This window comes from Pseudorca crassidens, chromosome 8, assembly GCF_039906515.1.
Source record: "Pseudorca crassidens isolate mPseCra1 chromosome 8, mPseCra1.hap1, whole genome shotgun sequence".
Classification (NCBI taxonomy): Eukaryota; Metazoa; Chordata; class Mammalia; order Artiodactyla; family Delphinidae; genus Pseudorca; species Pseudorca crassidens.
Window position 1 is genome coordinate 89,258,358 of NC_090303.1, and position 16,497 is coordinate 89,274,854.

Sequence of the window (16,497 nt, forward strand, 5' to 3'; positions counted from 1 at the left end):
ATGTTCATGTAAGATCAGTTTATTAGAAAACATGACTGGAGTTGTCATTGACTCATTCTCTGTATGGTCCACCCAACTTCCTAAGAGACCCTTCTCAGTACCATTTTAAAGAATGTATTTTCTAAAGGTTGTAAATAAATTGCTGCATAAAACTTAGATTTCCCTGTGGCCAAATACTTTGGAAACATTGGGTTAAACTAAATGAGTCAGCTCTCTTTACCACTTTGAGAGCCCTTGCTGTTAATTTGCCTTGGGAATCTCTCAGAGGGAGGAAGAGGGCATGCAACTAATGCTCCAGTTTTGGGAAACCCTCTTGCAGAGCTTCAGCTTCCCCTCCTTATCCCCTCCCCCATTACGGCGATTGATTTTAGGACAGATAGACAAGTATATGCAGGCAAATCCTCACTTCTAGGTACGTTGACTATGGAGGGCCCCCCATCAGCTTTGTAGAAGGACTCAAGTTGCAGAAGCCTGCCGTGGACACCTGGCTACCTAACTCTCTGTGCCCCATTCCTACACACACACTCCCTCCAACCGCTAGTGCCAAATTCCAATCTCTGTTACGTCCCTGGCTGCTGTGCCAGGTGTTCTGGAAAAGTCTTGGGTCCCCGTAACATGGATTCCCATGGGGCTGTTCTTTGGCAGCCGCCTTGCCTGTAGACCCTGTTTTCCGGAACACTTCAAAGAAGAAAGTTCCCAGTAGGTATTGTATGGAAGTCAGACTGTTCCTTACACCAAAGCCTGTGTAACATCCAGAAGCAAACGGAACTACTAAGGATGGACATTTCCAGCCGCTCTAAGATGTTATGTAAATATAGTTGTTCCCAAACAATTTTTCTACACAAAAATTTGAGCAGAAACCTAGTCACAATTATCCAAAAGAGAGCCGAAAGCACATGGAAGAAAAGGTGTGTATTCAAAGACTAAATAAAGTGTGAAGGAGTGAGAAGCGTAGAACCTATAGATGTTTCTTGGGATTGGCAAGAAAGTAGATGTAAAAATGAAGTTTATTAGCAACTCATAGAAAATCTAGAAATCAGGTTTGATTCAGGCTGATAAGCTGAGTGCAGAGCTTGCTGAAGCGCCAGTAGTTTAATGTGTTAAAGCCCTAGAACAGTGTCAGGTTCATAAAAAGCATTCAAAGAATATTACCTAATAATATTAGTGTTTAATTACTTGATAGTTTAAAACATGTGTTGTAGATAAGAGTACAATTTTGTTAAGAGAAATAACATTTAAAAAAATCTGTCAGTAGAAAGAAGTTTGGTTAACAATCGGCAAACTTGTCAACCAGCTTCAGTCAAAGCTCAAATTAATAATTAACATGCCCATCGTTTGAAAATCCAGATAACGGGGTAACTCAAAGAGAGAAGTCACAAGGGATGGCAACAGATTAAGCAGTGAGAACCCGTAAATGGGACTCTTGCTTTAATTTTTCTATGTCTGGGCAGAAAAAAAATGAAACAAGCTGCCACCATATTGTTAGTTTTTGTTTAGCTGCCAACATACCTTAGTTTTAGTTTCAGCTAGAAGTTGACGCCGATAGAAGCAGAGACGCCTCATTTTGCTCCGTATAGTAATAAGGTGAGGAGCCAGGAAGGGAGTAAGAGCTTCTGTTTACCTTAGCTTAGTGCCTAATAGTCTAACTGAAAACAAGCTGTGTTCACGGTGAAAGGTCTGATGTTCATCTCAACTTTCACCTAGCGAAGCCAAGGATAGAGGAAAGAACCTTCTGGAAGAAATTTCCATATTGGTGCTACCCTAATGCTGAGGGCATGCCTGCATGTCTGAGCAGAGGTGATGTGGACAGAACTCTTGTTCCTGTTTTGAGCATAGCTCCTTTTGTTGGATTTAATTACTGTTCCCTTTGATAGACCCGTTTTCTTATAGCTAAATTGTTTTCTCTAAAACGTGACATGAAAAATCTCAATTCAAGGAGCAAGTTAAGTACCCATCACCCAAGGAAACCACCAGTAACATTTTTTCCAGATGCTCTCTATGTATATACATTCAAAACACACACACATATACATATAGTATGTATATGTGTATATAATTATAAATCTCTATTTTAAAGTGATTCTTGCTTTGTGCACAGCAATGTATCTTAGCTAGCCTTCTGTACCAGTGAATATAAGCCTACAGTTAATGTTAGAGTGTCCCACTGGGTAGATGGGTCATGATTTATTTAACCAGTCCCTAATGATGGGCATTTGAATGCCCAATATAAAGACTGAGTGACACCTAGTGGAATCCAGAGAAGTTTCTCTAGGCATGTGTTTTTCAGTCCTACCAAACACTAACACGATGAACACAGAGAGTAAACTCATCTCTGAAGATGGAGAGACTTTAACTGAAAGGGGAGAGTTCCTCTCTGGAGTCACAGGCCTATGGGCCTTTAAGACTGAAAAAGCAATACCAAGTTTTAAGGGACGCTCTAACCTTGAATGAGTTAAAAATAAAAGTTCATCTTTAACCATCAAGAACGTAGCACAATATTTTTTTAACTTTTTAACCTCAACTTCTAGTAAGAAATTTTACATCATAACCCATTACACATCTACATATATATTTATAACTGAAACAAGCACATCAAGAAATGATCTTGGGCTTCCCTGGTGGCGCAGTGGTTGAGAGTCCGCCTGCCGATGCAGGGGACACAGGTTCGTGCCCCGGTCTGGGAAAATCCCACATGCCGCGGAGCGGCTGGGCCCGTGAGCCATGGCCGCTGAGCCTGTTCCTCCGGAGCCTGTGCTCCGCAACGGGAGAGGCCACGACAGTGAGAGGCCCGCGTACCGCAAAAAAAAAAAAAAAAAAAAGAAAAAAAAGAAATGGTCTTTTCCCTTGTTCCATGCAATGCCCTCTGATGTTTTCTAGTTCATTTTTTAAAGGCTAATTACAGTCCACTAAATAGATTTTCCAAGCTGCAGCTTGAAAAGCATAGTCCTAAAGGACATAGTTTATTCAGAGCTACCTCATTATTTTAAAAGCATGAGACGTACAGATAAGATCAATATTGGTAACTGTGTAATCTTGAACTCATTTTCTGTTTTATTCTTCTTGCTTCATAGCTAGAAACACTGTGCCATTCTCTACATGGAATAAATGATACTAGACCGTAGTAATTCATCTGTTACAAAAGCATCAGAAATGGGCTACCTATGGTCAGATACAGTTAAGAATGCCCTCACTACTTGTTAATGAGTATTTAAACAAGATTTCTTCTTTTTGTGGCTGAATGATATTCCATTGTATGTATTTTTACCACGTTTTCTTTATACATTCATCCATCAATGGACACTTGGGTTGTTTCCATACCTTGGCTACTGTAAATTACGCTGCACGACCATGGGGGTGCATGTATCTTTTTGAGTCACTGTTTTTATTTTCTTTGAATAAATACCCAGAAGTGGAATTGCTGGGTCATATGGCAGTTCTACTTTTAGTTTTTTGAGGAGCCTCCACAGTGGCGGCATCAATTTACAATCCCACCAACAGTGCCTATTTGCCCCCATCGTACAGTCAAGGAAACCCAGGGTAAGTGGCAGAGCAGGGACTCAGATTCAGACCTGGAGATTCCAGGTGGACCCCAACTTACCCCTCGGACAGGTGGGAGGATCCACTGTCCAGTGAGGGCAGTGGAGATTTCGGTGTGGGATGCAAAGCCTGCAGACCGACATCCCCTCCCTAAGGTGGGAGGAGGGGAGCTGGAAGGCAGACGTGTGTCCAACTCCTTTGCAGCCGCCCTGGAGGGAGGGCCAGCGAGGCCAAGGAGGCTGAAGGTGCTTCCCAAGTGGAAGCCGGCAAGCGGCTGGAGGAGCTGCGCCGCCGCCGCGGGGAAACTGAAAGCGAGGAGTTCGAGAAGCTCAAGCAGAAGCAGCAGGAGGCGGCCTTGGAGCTGGAGGAGCTGAAGAAGAAGAGGGAGGAGCGAAGGAAGGTCCTGGAGGAGGAGGGGCAGAGGAGGAAGCAGGAGGAAGCCGAGCGGAGAGTCAGAGAGGAGGTAAGGCGGGTGCGGCGTGGCCCATCAGGGGTCTTACGTTACCCGAGCCCCTGAGGATGTGTCTCTGGTGACCCTTCCAGCCCTGGAAATAGTTTCTTCCCAGGTGAACTGCTGCTGCTCTTTTGAACATGAATTCTTACAAATACATTTGAAGATTAATCAGCTTGCTGTGTGCTAGGCATGGTTCTAAAACTTTTATCCACATTAGTTTATGCAATTCTAAGAACTCTCTGATATGGGTCGTCTTCTCATCCCCATTTTACAGATCAGGAAACTGAGGCACAGAGAGGTTTTTGTAATTTTCCCCAGGTCCCACTTGTCTTAATCCATGACCCTGTAATGTCCCTCAATAAAGAACAGTTAGCAGAGAAGGATGAAAAAGTCTGCAGATTGGTTACAAGAACCGAGTCACATGATCATGATAGTTGTTTTTTGATATTTGAAGAGGTTTTATAGAGAAGATTCTCAAAAATAGCTTTTGGGGTGTTTTAAGTGGAAGAGTCAGTAACTAGATTTTCACAGGCAGTGACAGTATTGTTTGTTACTGTATACCCAGGACCCAGCCCAGTGCCAGGCATGTAGCAGCAACCCCGTAATTATGAACAGATGAATTTGTTCCATCTTTTTAAACAGAACTGAAAACAGATAAAGTTACAAGAAGGCAAATTTTGAAAACTGAACAAGTGCTTAACCAACTACTGTAAGCATTGCTACAGTTTACAAGGTGCATTTTTTCCTTTCATCCTGAGGTACATTATTCTCATTTTATAGACAAAGAAGTGGGAATCAAATAGTTTGAGTAACCTGTGTGAAGTTACTTGACTAAAAAGTGATAGAATTGGTACTGAGACCCAGCTTCTCCAACTCAGCCTAGAGCTTTTCCCACAAAGCTTTGGAGATAGTGATCTCCCATCATTAAAAAATATGTAAAAAGACTTTAGATGACTTTCCGACGTGGATCCTATACAAACATTCCCTGAACTGTGCAAAGTTTGGATAAATTATTTCAAGGTCTCTTTCAACTCCAGCTCTAAATGAGCCAATGATCTTTGGTTAGGAAGTAATTGGGATGATAGAGCTTTAGAATCAGACACTCTGCCACTGGCAAGCTGGGACCTTAGGAGAGTCACTGGACTACTCTGAGACCTCTTTTCCTTAACTGTGAAATATCTACTTTCAGGATTGTGGCGATGATTAAATCATTGTATTCACGGTGCCTTGTACATAATAGGCACTCAGGAAGTCATAGTTATCATTATTGTTATTATTGTTATCTAGAGGAGCAGAATATCAATGAAAGCAGAAGAGAAACGTGAACTCTGAGAAGTGGATTGGACCTAGGAGATGATTCGGTCTAACCTCCCACCAAGCACAGTGTCTTAGTTCTGGCTGCTGTAACAGCCATAGACTGGGTGGCTGATAAGCAATAGAAATTTATTTCTCATAGTTGTGAGGCTAGGAATCCAAGATCAAAGTCCAGCACATTCTCTGTCTAGTGAGACCTCGCTTCCCAGTTCCCAGACGGCAGTCTTCTCACTGTGTCCTCACAGAGCAGAAGGGGTAAGAGAGCTCCCTGGGGCCTCTTTCGCAAGGGCACTATCCATTCATAAAGGTCACTCTCATGATCTAATCACCTCCCCAAAGCCCCACCTCCTAATACCATCACTTTGGGGGGCTAGGATTTCAACATATGGATTTTGGGGGGACACAAATATTCAGTCCACAACACACAGGATCTTTCTGCAACATCCTCTGAGAGATGAACATCCGGTCCCTGCTTGAGAACATCCAGTTTGAAAACTACAAAGACTACATAAATCTCTCAAAAAATTGTTCATAGAGTTTATGCAGCTTGATGAGAAGGCAGGGGAGAGTATTTTAGGCCAGGAGTGAAGGCACAGAGGGGTTAATGAGACAGATTGTAAACATCTGTGATTTCACCACTAGGGTGCAATATCTACACCATTTCAGGTTTGTCAAACCATCTAAAATAATCTACTCAGCTGAGGTGTGGACAACCATGAAATCGTCTCTTGTACAATTTAGTAAATATAGTAACATACATTTATATAACTTTGCACATAAATCATCTCATTTGTCTTTGCAACTCTCCTAGGAAGCAGGCGGAAGGGATACTTTACATGCACAAAGTGGAAGGTCAGTCCTAGATGACTTGACAGGATGATGATGACAATGATGATGGTCATTCTGAGCACTAGTCTAAGCATTTTACATGGGCTTTCTCATTTAGTCCTTGTTGAAGCCCTAGTCAGTGGATATTATTATTACCCCATTTTACAGATGAGGAAACCTAGGCACAGAGCAGGTAAGTAACATGGCCAAGGTCACACAGTTGAGAAGGGGCAGCCCAGAGTGCTTGTCGACAGTTAGACTCACAAGCTCAGGCTTAACCTCTGGTGCCACCCTTGAGGAAGGGATAGCATCCTTTCTAGAACCTGGGTCTTTTTCCTCTGGGACTATGCTTTCCCCTACAGCACTCTTTCCTTTTGGCTTGAAGCTGATCTTGACGTCCTTGTTATTTGTTCTTTCTGTCTTAGGAAGAGAAGAGGAGGCTAAAGGAAGAGATTGAAAGGCGAAGGGCAGAAGCTGCTGAGAAACGCCAAAGGATGCCAGAAGATGGCTTATCAGATGACAAGAAGCCCTTCAAGTGTTTCACTCCTAAAGGTTCATCTCTCAAGGTACTTTTTCCCCAGAAAACCTTCTTATAATATGTCTATTAAAATATAATAGAAATGTGATTTTAGCCCCTGGTTTAGTTATTGATTATTCAAAGTTTTGCTTCATTTATCTTTTTGCTCCTTCTTTCAGCAATTTCACAGCTTCTTTTTGTTTTCAAGATATGGAAAGGAGAGAAATAAAGTGGAGAAATTTTTGTCTGTTGTTTATTAGATCTTTGGTATACATTAAAAAGACCTTTGGTGATTATCTCTGGATCTCACTGACCCACGCCCTCCACATGCCTTATTACTTTGAGCAAATAAAAATGGAAACATTTAAACTTTATAAAGTGGGCAAATATATTTTAAAGGTTTAAGCTGCTTTTCATGCTAATGTTCATTTTTTTCCCTTGTCATTATTAAGAGCAGCACAACTGGAAATGGTACATGTCAAATTTTAAAGCTGTTATCATGGGAGGAGATGAAATGTGACTCGGATAGGCTCCTTTGCCAGGATGAGTTTGGTCCGACTACTGCCTTCATAGAGCACAATTCCTAGTGACTTGGAAGTGCTGCTGAAAGAAAAGAGAATGAGCAGGAAGGAGCCGACTCAGGGAGATGATGGGATGGTTGCCATGGAGGAACAAGAACGCACACTCAAATACACGTTTTTGCTTATACAGTTAGCGTGTTTTGAGTACCTGACACAGTGAAAATACTCAACAAGTATTTATTGAATGAATGCATGAATGAATGAATCTTCAGGGATTGGAACTTTGAGCAGTTTTTATTTTATCCTCATTTTCCATCAACCTAGCTAGGTTACAAAGCACTGACAACAGGTAAAGCCAGTATAGAATCATAGCCAGGCTCCAGCTGGTTAATGTGTGCATGTGTGTATCTGTCATTGTGTGTGAGGTCTAATGTCCACACTAACATGATCAAAAGCCAGTTACTTACGTTTTACAGTTATTACCTGTTTCACATGAAAAACAGTATGTTTTATCCCTAGATAACTTCACTTAGTCTTTAGAATGGTCTGGGTCCCAGTCCACCATAGTTCTAACTCCTCCCAAATAAACTCCTTATACTTGAACCCTCGTCTTAAGAGCGGCTTCAGGGGGGATCCAAACTAAACCACAGGGGCATTTTCTTATTTAATGTTTGATATTTATAACAAATCTAATGTGCGCTATGTGCTGTGAAGGCGAGAAGCACAAAGCGAGGTCACTGCCCCTAGGGCACTAATATAATTGACTGCCTCAGGAGAATTCAAGAATTACAAAGGTAATGAAGTGCAGACGACCAGCTCAGTGAGGTCTCTAAGTGGGGCACAAGGAGGAGAGAGAGGCTTTGTTGAGTAGGTGAGCCTCATGTATGGATCTGAAATTTGAATCTCGTAAAATCTTCCTATGTCACAAAATATTCTTTTGACTTTTTTCCAACCATTTAACAATGGAAAATGTTCTTAGCTTTTGGGTGGGTGGAGGACATGGGCAAGTGGACCATAGTTTGCATGCACCTACTGTAGGAGAAAGAGCTGAAAGGCAAACCCTGCTCAGTGCAGACCGTCTCTGTGCAGGCACCAGATGCCTCCTCAGTCTGGGTCCTTTTATTCCTGGCTCATCAATAATTAAAGAAAACCATGTTCTCTCTCCTTCAACCTTCCGTCAAATGCCACTCAAGCTAAGCTTTCCTTGAACTGTCTTGGGAACATGAGGAAAGTAGTAGTCAGTAGTAGGAGGATGGATGCAACCCATCCTCCTCCAAACATCTCTCTACCTAGTTTCCAACTTAACTTCTCTAGTGTTTCCATCAACCAGACTCCTGGGTTCCCAGAAAGCTTTTGTCTACTCACTCTGGTAGAGAGGCACGTGTGAGCAATCAAAGTTGATATGTAAAAAAGAAAAAACACATTTTTAATTTCTGTGTAACAGAGACATGGTTTCAAGAACAGGCAGTCTAGTGCTTTTCTCCATAGTATGTGCCTTGAAGAACCTGCTGTGGTTCTTGTTTTAGAACTTAATTTCATGTCCTACAATTGAATTCCTGCAACTATTGATACTCTTGGCCCTGCAACTTTTATAAATGGTCACAAGCTAACATTGTCAAGTGCCAGTGGGAGGAGAAACATTTGATATTTGACCTCAAGATATTATCAACTGGTGTATTTTGTTCATTTCTCATGACTTATATTCCTTGTCTCAGAAGCTCAGAACCTGGCTACTCATAGTTAAATTATGCTAGCAGTGAATGATTTTTCTTACATAAGACATGCAAAGAATAAGCTTTAAGTAAATTAAATTTAGAATTTTGTTTTTATTATTATTGTTTTCATATACTGATGGTGGAAGGAGTGTGGAGTAAGGAGAGCGCCAGTTTGCTGAAATGTGTGGGGTTTTCCCTTGAGTTTTACGGGGACAACACTGCCACCTCTTGGTCTTCAGAAGAACCAATTTCCCCCTTTAAACTCCTTACGCAGGAGATTTAATTTACAAATTTAGTACAAATTGTTACATTACCCAGAGTCACTAAGGGCAGGAATTTTCCAACAAGAGTACATCAGCAATGGATGGTAAATCCTGATATAATGTGATAATGAAGTCAAGCTATATTGAATATTGTAGATACAAAAGGAGAAGGTAGGGTCTGAGAGCCTCTGTAGTGTGAATAAATGTGATGGCCAAGGTTAAGAAGATGATCCCCGAGTCAGAACGATGCTAGAGGTGCTACAAAGAGCAAGTCTCATCTCTGCCTCCCCTCTCCACCGGCCTTTCCCCACGCTGAATTGTTCTCCATTATTCAGTCCCACCACTCTACATGCCTCTTGGTTCCCCAAATCTTTGTATATGTGTTTGGTCTGCTAGAAATGTCCTCTCCCCTCTAACTCATGCACTCCCACCCTCACTTTCATGAACTCATTTATAAAGCTGTGTAAACTATAAACTACAAATCTCAGCTCAAATACCAGAACATCTGAAAAGCCTTCTCGAACTCCCCCATTTTCTTATCTTTAATATGGTACCTACCACTGAATTTAAAATTTTTCATTTATGTGTTCTACTAGTCTCCCCTACTGACTCCTTAAATAATTGGAACCCTGTCTCATACATCGTTGGGTGTTCAACTTTATATAATAGTACTCACATATAATTTATTGGTTGGTTGGTTGTTTGACTGACAGGTTGACACGGTTAAATCAGAATGGATAGATGGGTGAATAATATTAAAGGTGCCAGTGCATTGCATGGTTCTAATGTGTTTTACCTCATTCAACTGGGAACTTTTTCTCCAGAAATGCACTTCTAAGTTTATGTTAAAATCAGAAAAATAAGATTTAAGACCCTTTACATCTCATAAACTCAGGGATACCTATAGCATTCTTTTGCATAAAGTTTTATGTTTGATGAGTTTGATTTTATCTTTGTAAGAAATCATTGGAAAGGATGAAGTGCTTAACTAACATCTTTAAAAGTATTATTCGACTGATATTAGGAGTGAAACGTGTTTTCCAAAAAGCTTAAGGGTATTTATTAATAATCCATGAGTCCCAGGCCAACAGTCCAGAAAAAGCCATGACATCTTAAAGATTGTAGGGGACGGTCAACCACACCAGCCTAAGGTAACTGTAGCCTAGTAGATTCCTTGGCTGCCCTGAACAGGGCAGAAAATGGACCTGTGTGCTTTGCACATGCAGTCATATGCAAAGAAGCTGTTACTATTTGCTGATGATAGGTGATGCGTGGCAGAGGATATTTCTAGCCTGGAGTTGGGTATCATGAGGAGTCAACAGATATTTGCTGACTTATAAAGAACATCTGGATTTGAGTGATGCAGTTTCAGTAAAATATAATGTTTGATTTAGCAGCTTTAGTTGTAGCAAAATTTCTGGCTTTTAAAAAAAGAATTTATTAAAAATGACTAAACTGCCCATCGGTGTATATCCATAGCGGTTTCTCTGGGCTTATTTCCTTATTTCCCACTTGGACTAATAGGGCCTTCATGAGAGGCCTCAGCATTCCTGATGAGCTGTGCCCCGGTTTCACTCATCCCCACCCCCATCTCCTATATTCAGGGCAAATTAAGTTCAGCAATCGGTTTGACAGCTGTCAAATTAGAAAATCAGGCTAAGCAGTAAGTGAATAGTTCACAGTTCCTGGTTGTCTTTCTTATATATATAAATATCAAATTGTTACGTTGTATACCTAAAACTAGTGTAATGTAATATGTCATTTATACCTCAATAAAAAATAATGGAAAAAAATTTAAAGTACATCAGAAAGCAAAAAAAAAAATTGTTTTAGTCTTGGAATGTAATTATTTTGCCCTTGATTTATATTATTTCAGAGGCATTTTAATTCCACTTTGTCTCCAGAACTTCACATTTCTCTATTTTCTTCCAGTCCTACCTTCGTCTCCCAAACCTCATTATCAAATACCTTGTACGTAGTTTTCCTCTCTAGCAGAGGTGCTGTGCACAGCACCCTCATACTCTTTGACACTCGTTGGTACTTTTATTCCCCGTGTTCAGGGAAGATAGTAGTATGGGCTGAGAAACACTTTATAAACTGAAAATATTAACTGGTTTTATTTTTTTCCAATTCCTAGATAGAAGAGCGAGCAGAATTTTTGAATAAATCTGTGCAGAAAAGGTAATATGGTTGATTGTTGAATTGAGAACCATCAGCCATTATATGTATGGAAAAATTCTCTCATTTTTATGTATGTATGTGTGTGTTTATTTACTTAGCAGTGGTGTTAAACCAACTCATCAAGCAGCAGTAGTCTCCAAGATTGACAGCAGACTGGAGCAATACACCAGTGCAATTGAGGTGAGAGATGTCCTCAGAGTTATGGTCAAACAAATCAACTCTGATTATATAAATAATCATAGAAACACTTAGGACAATAATCAAGTCCAGTGGTGTTAGAATGTTAATGATGTTTTATAACTAGTTAGAGAGAAAACAATAATAAAGACACATTATAGAAGAGTTTTAAATAAATTATTGTTTACTACTTTCCACCTGTATTCTTTAGTGAAGGTGTTACTTTTTTTAATGAATGAGTTTATTGTTATTTAAATATATTATTTATGTGTTCACAAGTATATCTTCAATATTCTTAATTCCTTATAAAAGGCGTTCCCATATATAGTTTTAAACAGGCCCCTTACAACCATGATTAGTCCTCTTTTATCTATAAGAACTTTTATTATCAAATAAGTTGGTAGTATAAGTTAATATAAAGATGATAGCCAGCTGGAATTTAATGAATTTCAAATGGATTGTTTTATATATGAAGGATCATAGTTTTATGCTTCTGTCTAATCCAACATTTTTTCCGCCCAGTTGACCTAGGGGTGTTACTCTATTCAGAAATAATGTACTATATTTCCAAGTACCAAAACACTAAGAGGGTAGGGTGCCATTGATCAAGATGTGATCCTGGTTTTTTTCTCCTTTGTGTAGACTTTAGTCAGTGGTTTTAGTTGCCTGCTCTGAAGTAATTGGATCAGTTTCATTTGATTTCTCCTCTCCTTTGTACTGCAGAGTGGAGATACCTATAAAATAGTTCATAACAAATGTTAAGAGGGAATAAGAAAGAGAGAGGTCTGGGTGATTTATCAAGTGAATAATCAAGTCTTAACATTCAAGAGGAGATTTTCAGAAGATTAAATGGCCGCTAAATTATAAGACAAATTGCAGATAGTTATTTTCTGTGGTTGAATTGATCACAGCTCTAACAGGGTTAATGAAGCCAAAACTGTGGCTCCAGGCTTCACATAGTCCAGCAATGGTGCCACTCACCCTGGCTGCCCACCTTGATGACACATGCCACAGGCCCCAAAGCAGGGCCAGGAGAGAAACTGCATGATTTGGGGTACGCCCATCACTACTGCTGGAAAAGTATCTTGAATGCACACCTTTCTGTTTACACCCGTTCATTCCTCCTTCCAGTCTCCATGCAGTGGTCTCTCAGTCTTTCAGTCTTTTAGTACACCCCCGTCTCTGGTCCTTGGCATGTACTCTTAGCTCTGCGTGGAGCGGTGTTTTCTCCTTCGTTCACCAGCCTCTTTCAAGTCTTCCATCAGATCTGGGTCTGAATGTCACATCCTCAGAGTAGCCTTCTTTGCCCCCCTAAACTAAGTACCACTGTCCTATCGTGTGCTCTCTTGGCATGCTTACGGCACCACACTCATCTTTCATAGCACTTACTACAATGTGAAATAATAGTGTATAACTAATTACTGTCTCTCCTATTAATGTCAGTCCACTGCAGCTTACAGAGTGGACTGTCTTGCGTACCACCACGTCCCCAGAGCCTAGCACAGTGCCCTGCACACAGCAGGCACTCAAGAAGTGTCTGTTGTAGCAATGAAGTAGCATATCACCTTAACAAGAAATGGAGTCCCAATGAAAAGCATATTTCACTTTTGAAAGATCCTCTGAAGTAGATATAATGGTTTATTTGGAGGTAGAGATGTCATCAGAATGTACTTTCACAACAGAAATTATGACTCTCATTTTTGGTGAAGGCATTTACACAGTGAATTTGTTAAGTGATAGTGTTGAAGAAGACAAGCTTACTATAGTTTTACGAGTGCAAACTTACCAGCACCAATCCTAAAAATAATTCACATACTTCAGGGAACAAAAACTGCAAAACCTACGAAGCCAGCAGCCTCGGACCTTCCTGTTCCTGCCGAAGGTGTCCGCAACATCAAGAGCATGTGGGAGAAAGGCAATGTGTTCTCATCACCCACTGCATCAGGCACGCCAAATAAGGTGAGCAGAGGATTGCCGTCTTTTAATTTTGGAGGTTGGGTTTTTCTTTTTTCTTTTTCTTTTTCTTTTTTTTTTTTTTTTTTAGGAATCACAGTTAATTACAAAAGCAGTGAAAAAGGTATAATTCTTACTTACTTTTGCATTGACCAAAAAGCAAGCTCAGGAAGAGGCTAATAGACTATGCACTGTGTTCTGGCCACAGGCCTCTAAATGCAGTACCCAGAGTTAATCACTGACCTTGGGGTTGGGGGTAGGAGAAGTGCAGGGGGAAGAACACCAGATAACATACTCTTTAAATATCAGGTTTAAGGTTTATTTTTGTCAAAATATTCAATATAATGATCAATAATTGATCAGTGTTATGTGAAATAATACTGGATATTATTTTGAGGTTGCTTTGAAATTTTCTTTCCAGGTAGGTTTTTTTTTTCTTTAATATGAGATGCTTGGCCTTTTGTAGGAAACAGCTGGCTTAAAGGTGGGGGTCTCCAGCCGCATCAATGAATGGCTTACCAAAACCCCAGATGGAAACAAGTCACCTGCTCCCAAACCTTCTGTAAGTAGCTCCAGGTTCTTCTGAATTTGTCTCATAGCTCAGCTTCCAGCAACAGAAGAAAACAGGCTGTTGGTCTATTTGCCTGGGAAAAACAAGGCCGTGACTGCTGAATAACAAACAAGGAGGGCTTCAGATTGAGGGAGAACAGTCCCGAGCACTATAATTACCCAGAAGGTAAAATGGGACCATCACCTCTCCACCCAGAGCGTTGAGGCAGTTCAAATTTACACTCTTAACTGGTCTGCATGTTTAGCTTCTATTCTATAAATTACAGATAGGAATTTGAAAATGAAAATGTCAAATTATCTTGGCCATTTCTCTGTCAAGAGCACCCCTAGACTTATTCCCAAAAGAATGTGTATGTTGGCTATTTGAATCCATGTTTTCTAATTTGCCTAATTTCTGTAACTTAACACAAAAATACAGTTACTGGGTATTTGTTGAAATAATTGCTGTAATTTTCTTGTCAACACCTCCAAAGGAAAGCCATTTTTAAAAAAAAACAACCGTAAAAGTAGAAACTATAAAAACTGGTTATGAATGTTATTTTTGGAAAGTTAAAATTTTCTTATTAAGTGCGGCTATCTTACTATAAAAATATACTTTTAACCTTTTCATTGAATGTATTTGGTCATTGCCTTGCATTTATCGTTATAATCAAAAACCTTATTAAGCTCCCTACTGTATACTGGTGAACTTTCTCTGTTAAGCTGGCTTTTATACCTTTGTTGGTACCCAAGGCAGCAAAGGCTCAACTGTCACAACCCCCCCATTCCAGAGGTAGAAGAAGAGCTTTCCAAATCCTAGGCCTCTGCACTGTTGAGCATTTAGTTGCATCCCTTTGCTCTATATTTAATCTCCAAATTCACTAAAGTTTTATCACTTTTCCAATTTAAAAAGAAAAGAATGGAAATATGTCCATACTTTTCTTGGGTACAGTTCCTTGTAGTCAATTAATATTCAGCTTGAGCTTCTCTGCATATGGGCCTCACAAGAGGTATAAAACTAATGTAAACCCAATTTACAATTGGACAGTCTTAATATATTGAAAAGAAAATCTTTTTCCTCTCCCAGTAGATATGGGAAAGGGGCCCTATAAAAGGAGACAGTCGAGGTGAGGGGTCATACCCACAAGGTATGTGATCTTTAGTGCCTCGAGTTTCCCCAACACCTCAGGTGACATAAAGAGTGGAAATTATTTTTTAAATGGCAGTTTATATAAAGTTTTGTGGTTCCAGATCAGTGATTATTAACCTTTTTGAATTATGGACACCTTTGAAAACCTAATGAAATGTAAAGACCCTCTCCCCCAAAACACTGCATATAATACAAGTTCAGCAAGTTCGTGGACACACTGAAGGTTTCTCATTACAGCAAAGATAAAGAGAAAAGGGTATATGTTTTTCTTCTTTGATGAGTATGGTACATTGCTAAAGGAGATGGTCACTTTTACACATGTATTTGCAACCTGTTTCATTTCTATCCCAGATTATACTCATGTATTTGGTTCAGGACTTGACCCATACTCTTCTATCAACACTTTAACCGATAAGCCTATCATCTATGTCACCCTAATGGGAGGGTTAAAAAGATTCAATACAGTTATTATTACAACAGGTATAAATGAGTCAAGGTTTCCACAGAAAGCCCCATTTTCTGGAGTTATTGACGGCCTCCTAAAAATGGCAGGACAAAAAGGCATTACAGGGAAATTACAAAATCATTGCCTGCTTTATCTAGTATTTAGTAAGTAATTTGCTAGACTGTCTACTAGAGGATAGAGGAGAAAAGGCAGGAAGAATGTGGCAAGTAGTATACATCATAATGATCTCTCCTTCCCCAGGTCCCATTGGATTTGGTACGTTAGTGTGGCTTCCTGAATAAAGGCCAGGTGGAAACAAAGCAAGGTGTAATTGATGTTGCAAATAAAAGGGCAGTTTGAGTAGATCGTACTTAATATATAACTTTGAGCTTTGTGCACATCCCAAGAGTAGTAGGCCCAGCAATGTGCCACGTCATGAATAGCAGTATGGCAGTCTCTTTGGGGAAAGATATAACTTGGAATTTAGTAAGGCAGGAGGGTAACTCACAGACACTACGGATCCAGCAGAAAAGAAATGAAAATGTCCAAACTGCTGGAAAGGGCTGGACGGATCCTGCAGATACATAAAACTTGTCAGGCAAAAGGTTAAGTCCCGGAAGGCAGCTTAGAAAGACAGGTCAAGCAAAGAATTTTGTCTAGGTCTTTCCCGGGGGTGTGTGACACTGGCGGCCTGCAGCTAAGATCTGTGTAGTCAGGGCCATTTTGCTTTATATTCCTTCTTTTTTTTTTTTTTTTTTTTTTTTTTTTTGCAGTACGCGGGCCCCTCACCGCCGCGGCCCCTCCCGCCGCGGAGCACAGGCTCCGGACGCGCAGGCCCAGAGGCCATGGCCCACGGGCCCAGCCGCTCCGCGGCATGCGGAGTCCTCCCGGAC

General features: G+C 40.4%; 1 protein-coding gene across 9 annotated transcripts in view; it reads left to right on the plus strand.

Annotated features, from left to right (window-relative positions):
- The window catches only part of CALD1 (caldesmon 1), a 181,670-nt gene that overhangs the window by 157,309 nt on the left and 7,864 nt on the right, over nt 1–16,497 (plus strand). For 7 of the 9 annotated variants that reach the window (XM_067747066.1, XM_067747072.1, XM_067747073.1 and 4 more), the window contains 6 exons: nt 3,742–4,000; nt 6,559–6,699; nt 11,287–11,330; nt 11,429–11,510; nt 13,329–13,466; nt 13,927–14,022. In XM_067747066.1, the coding sequence (XP_067603167.1) occupies nt 3,742–4,000; nt 6,559–6,699; nt 11,287–11,330; nt 11,429–11,510; nt 13,329–13,466; nt 13,927–14,022 (760 nt within the window). The remainder of the gene's footprint in view (nt 1–3,741; nt 4,001–6,558; nt 6,700–11,286; nt 11,331–11,428; nt 11,511–13,328; nt 13,467–13,926; nt 14,023–16,497) is intronic. The other 2 variants (XM_067747069.1, XM_067747075.1) reach the window with 1 other exon arrangement.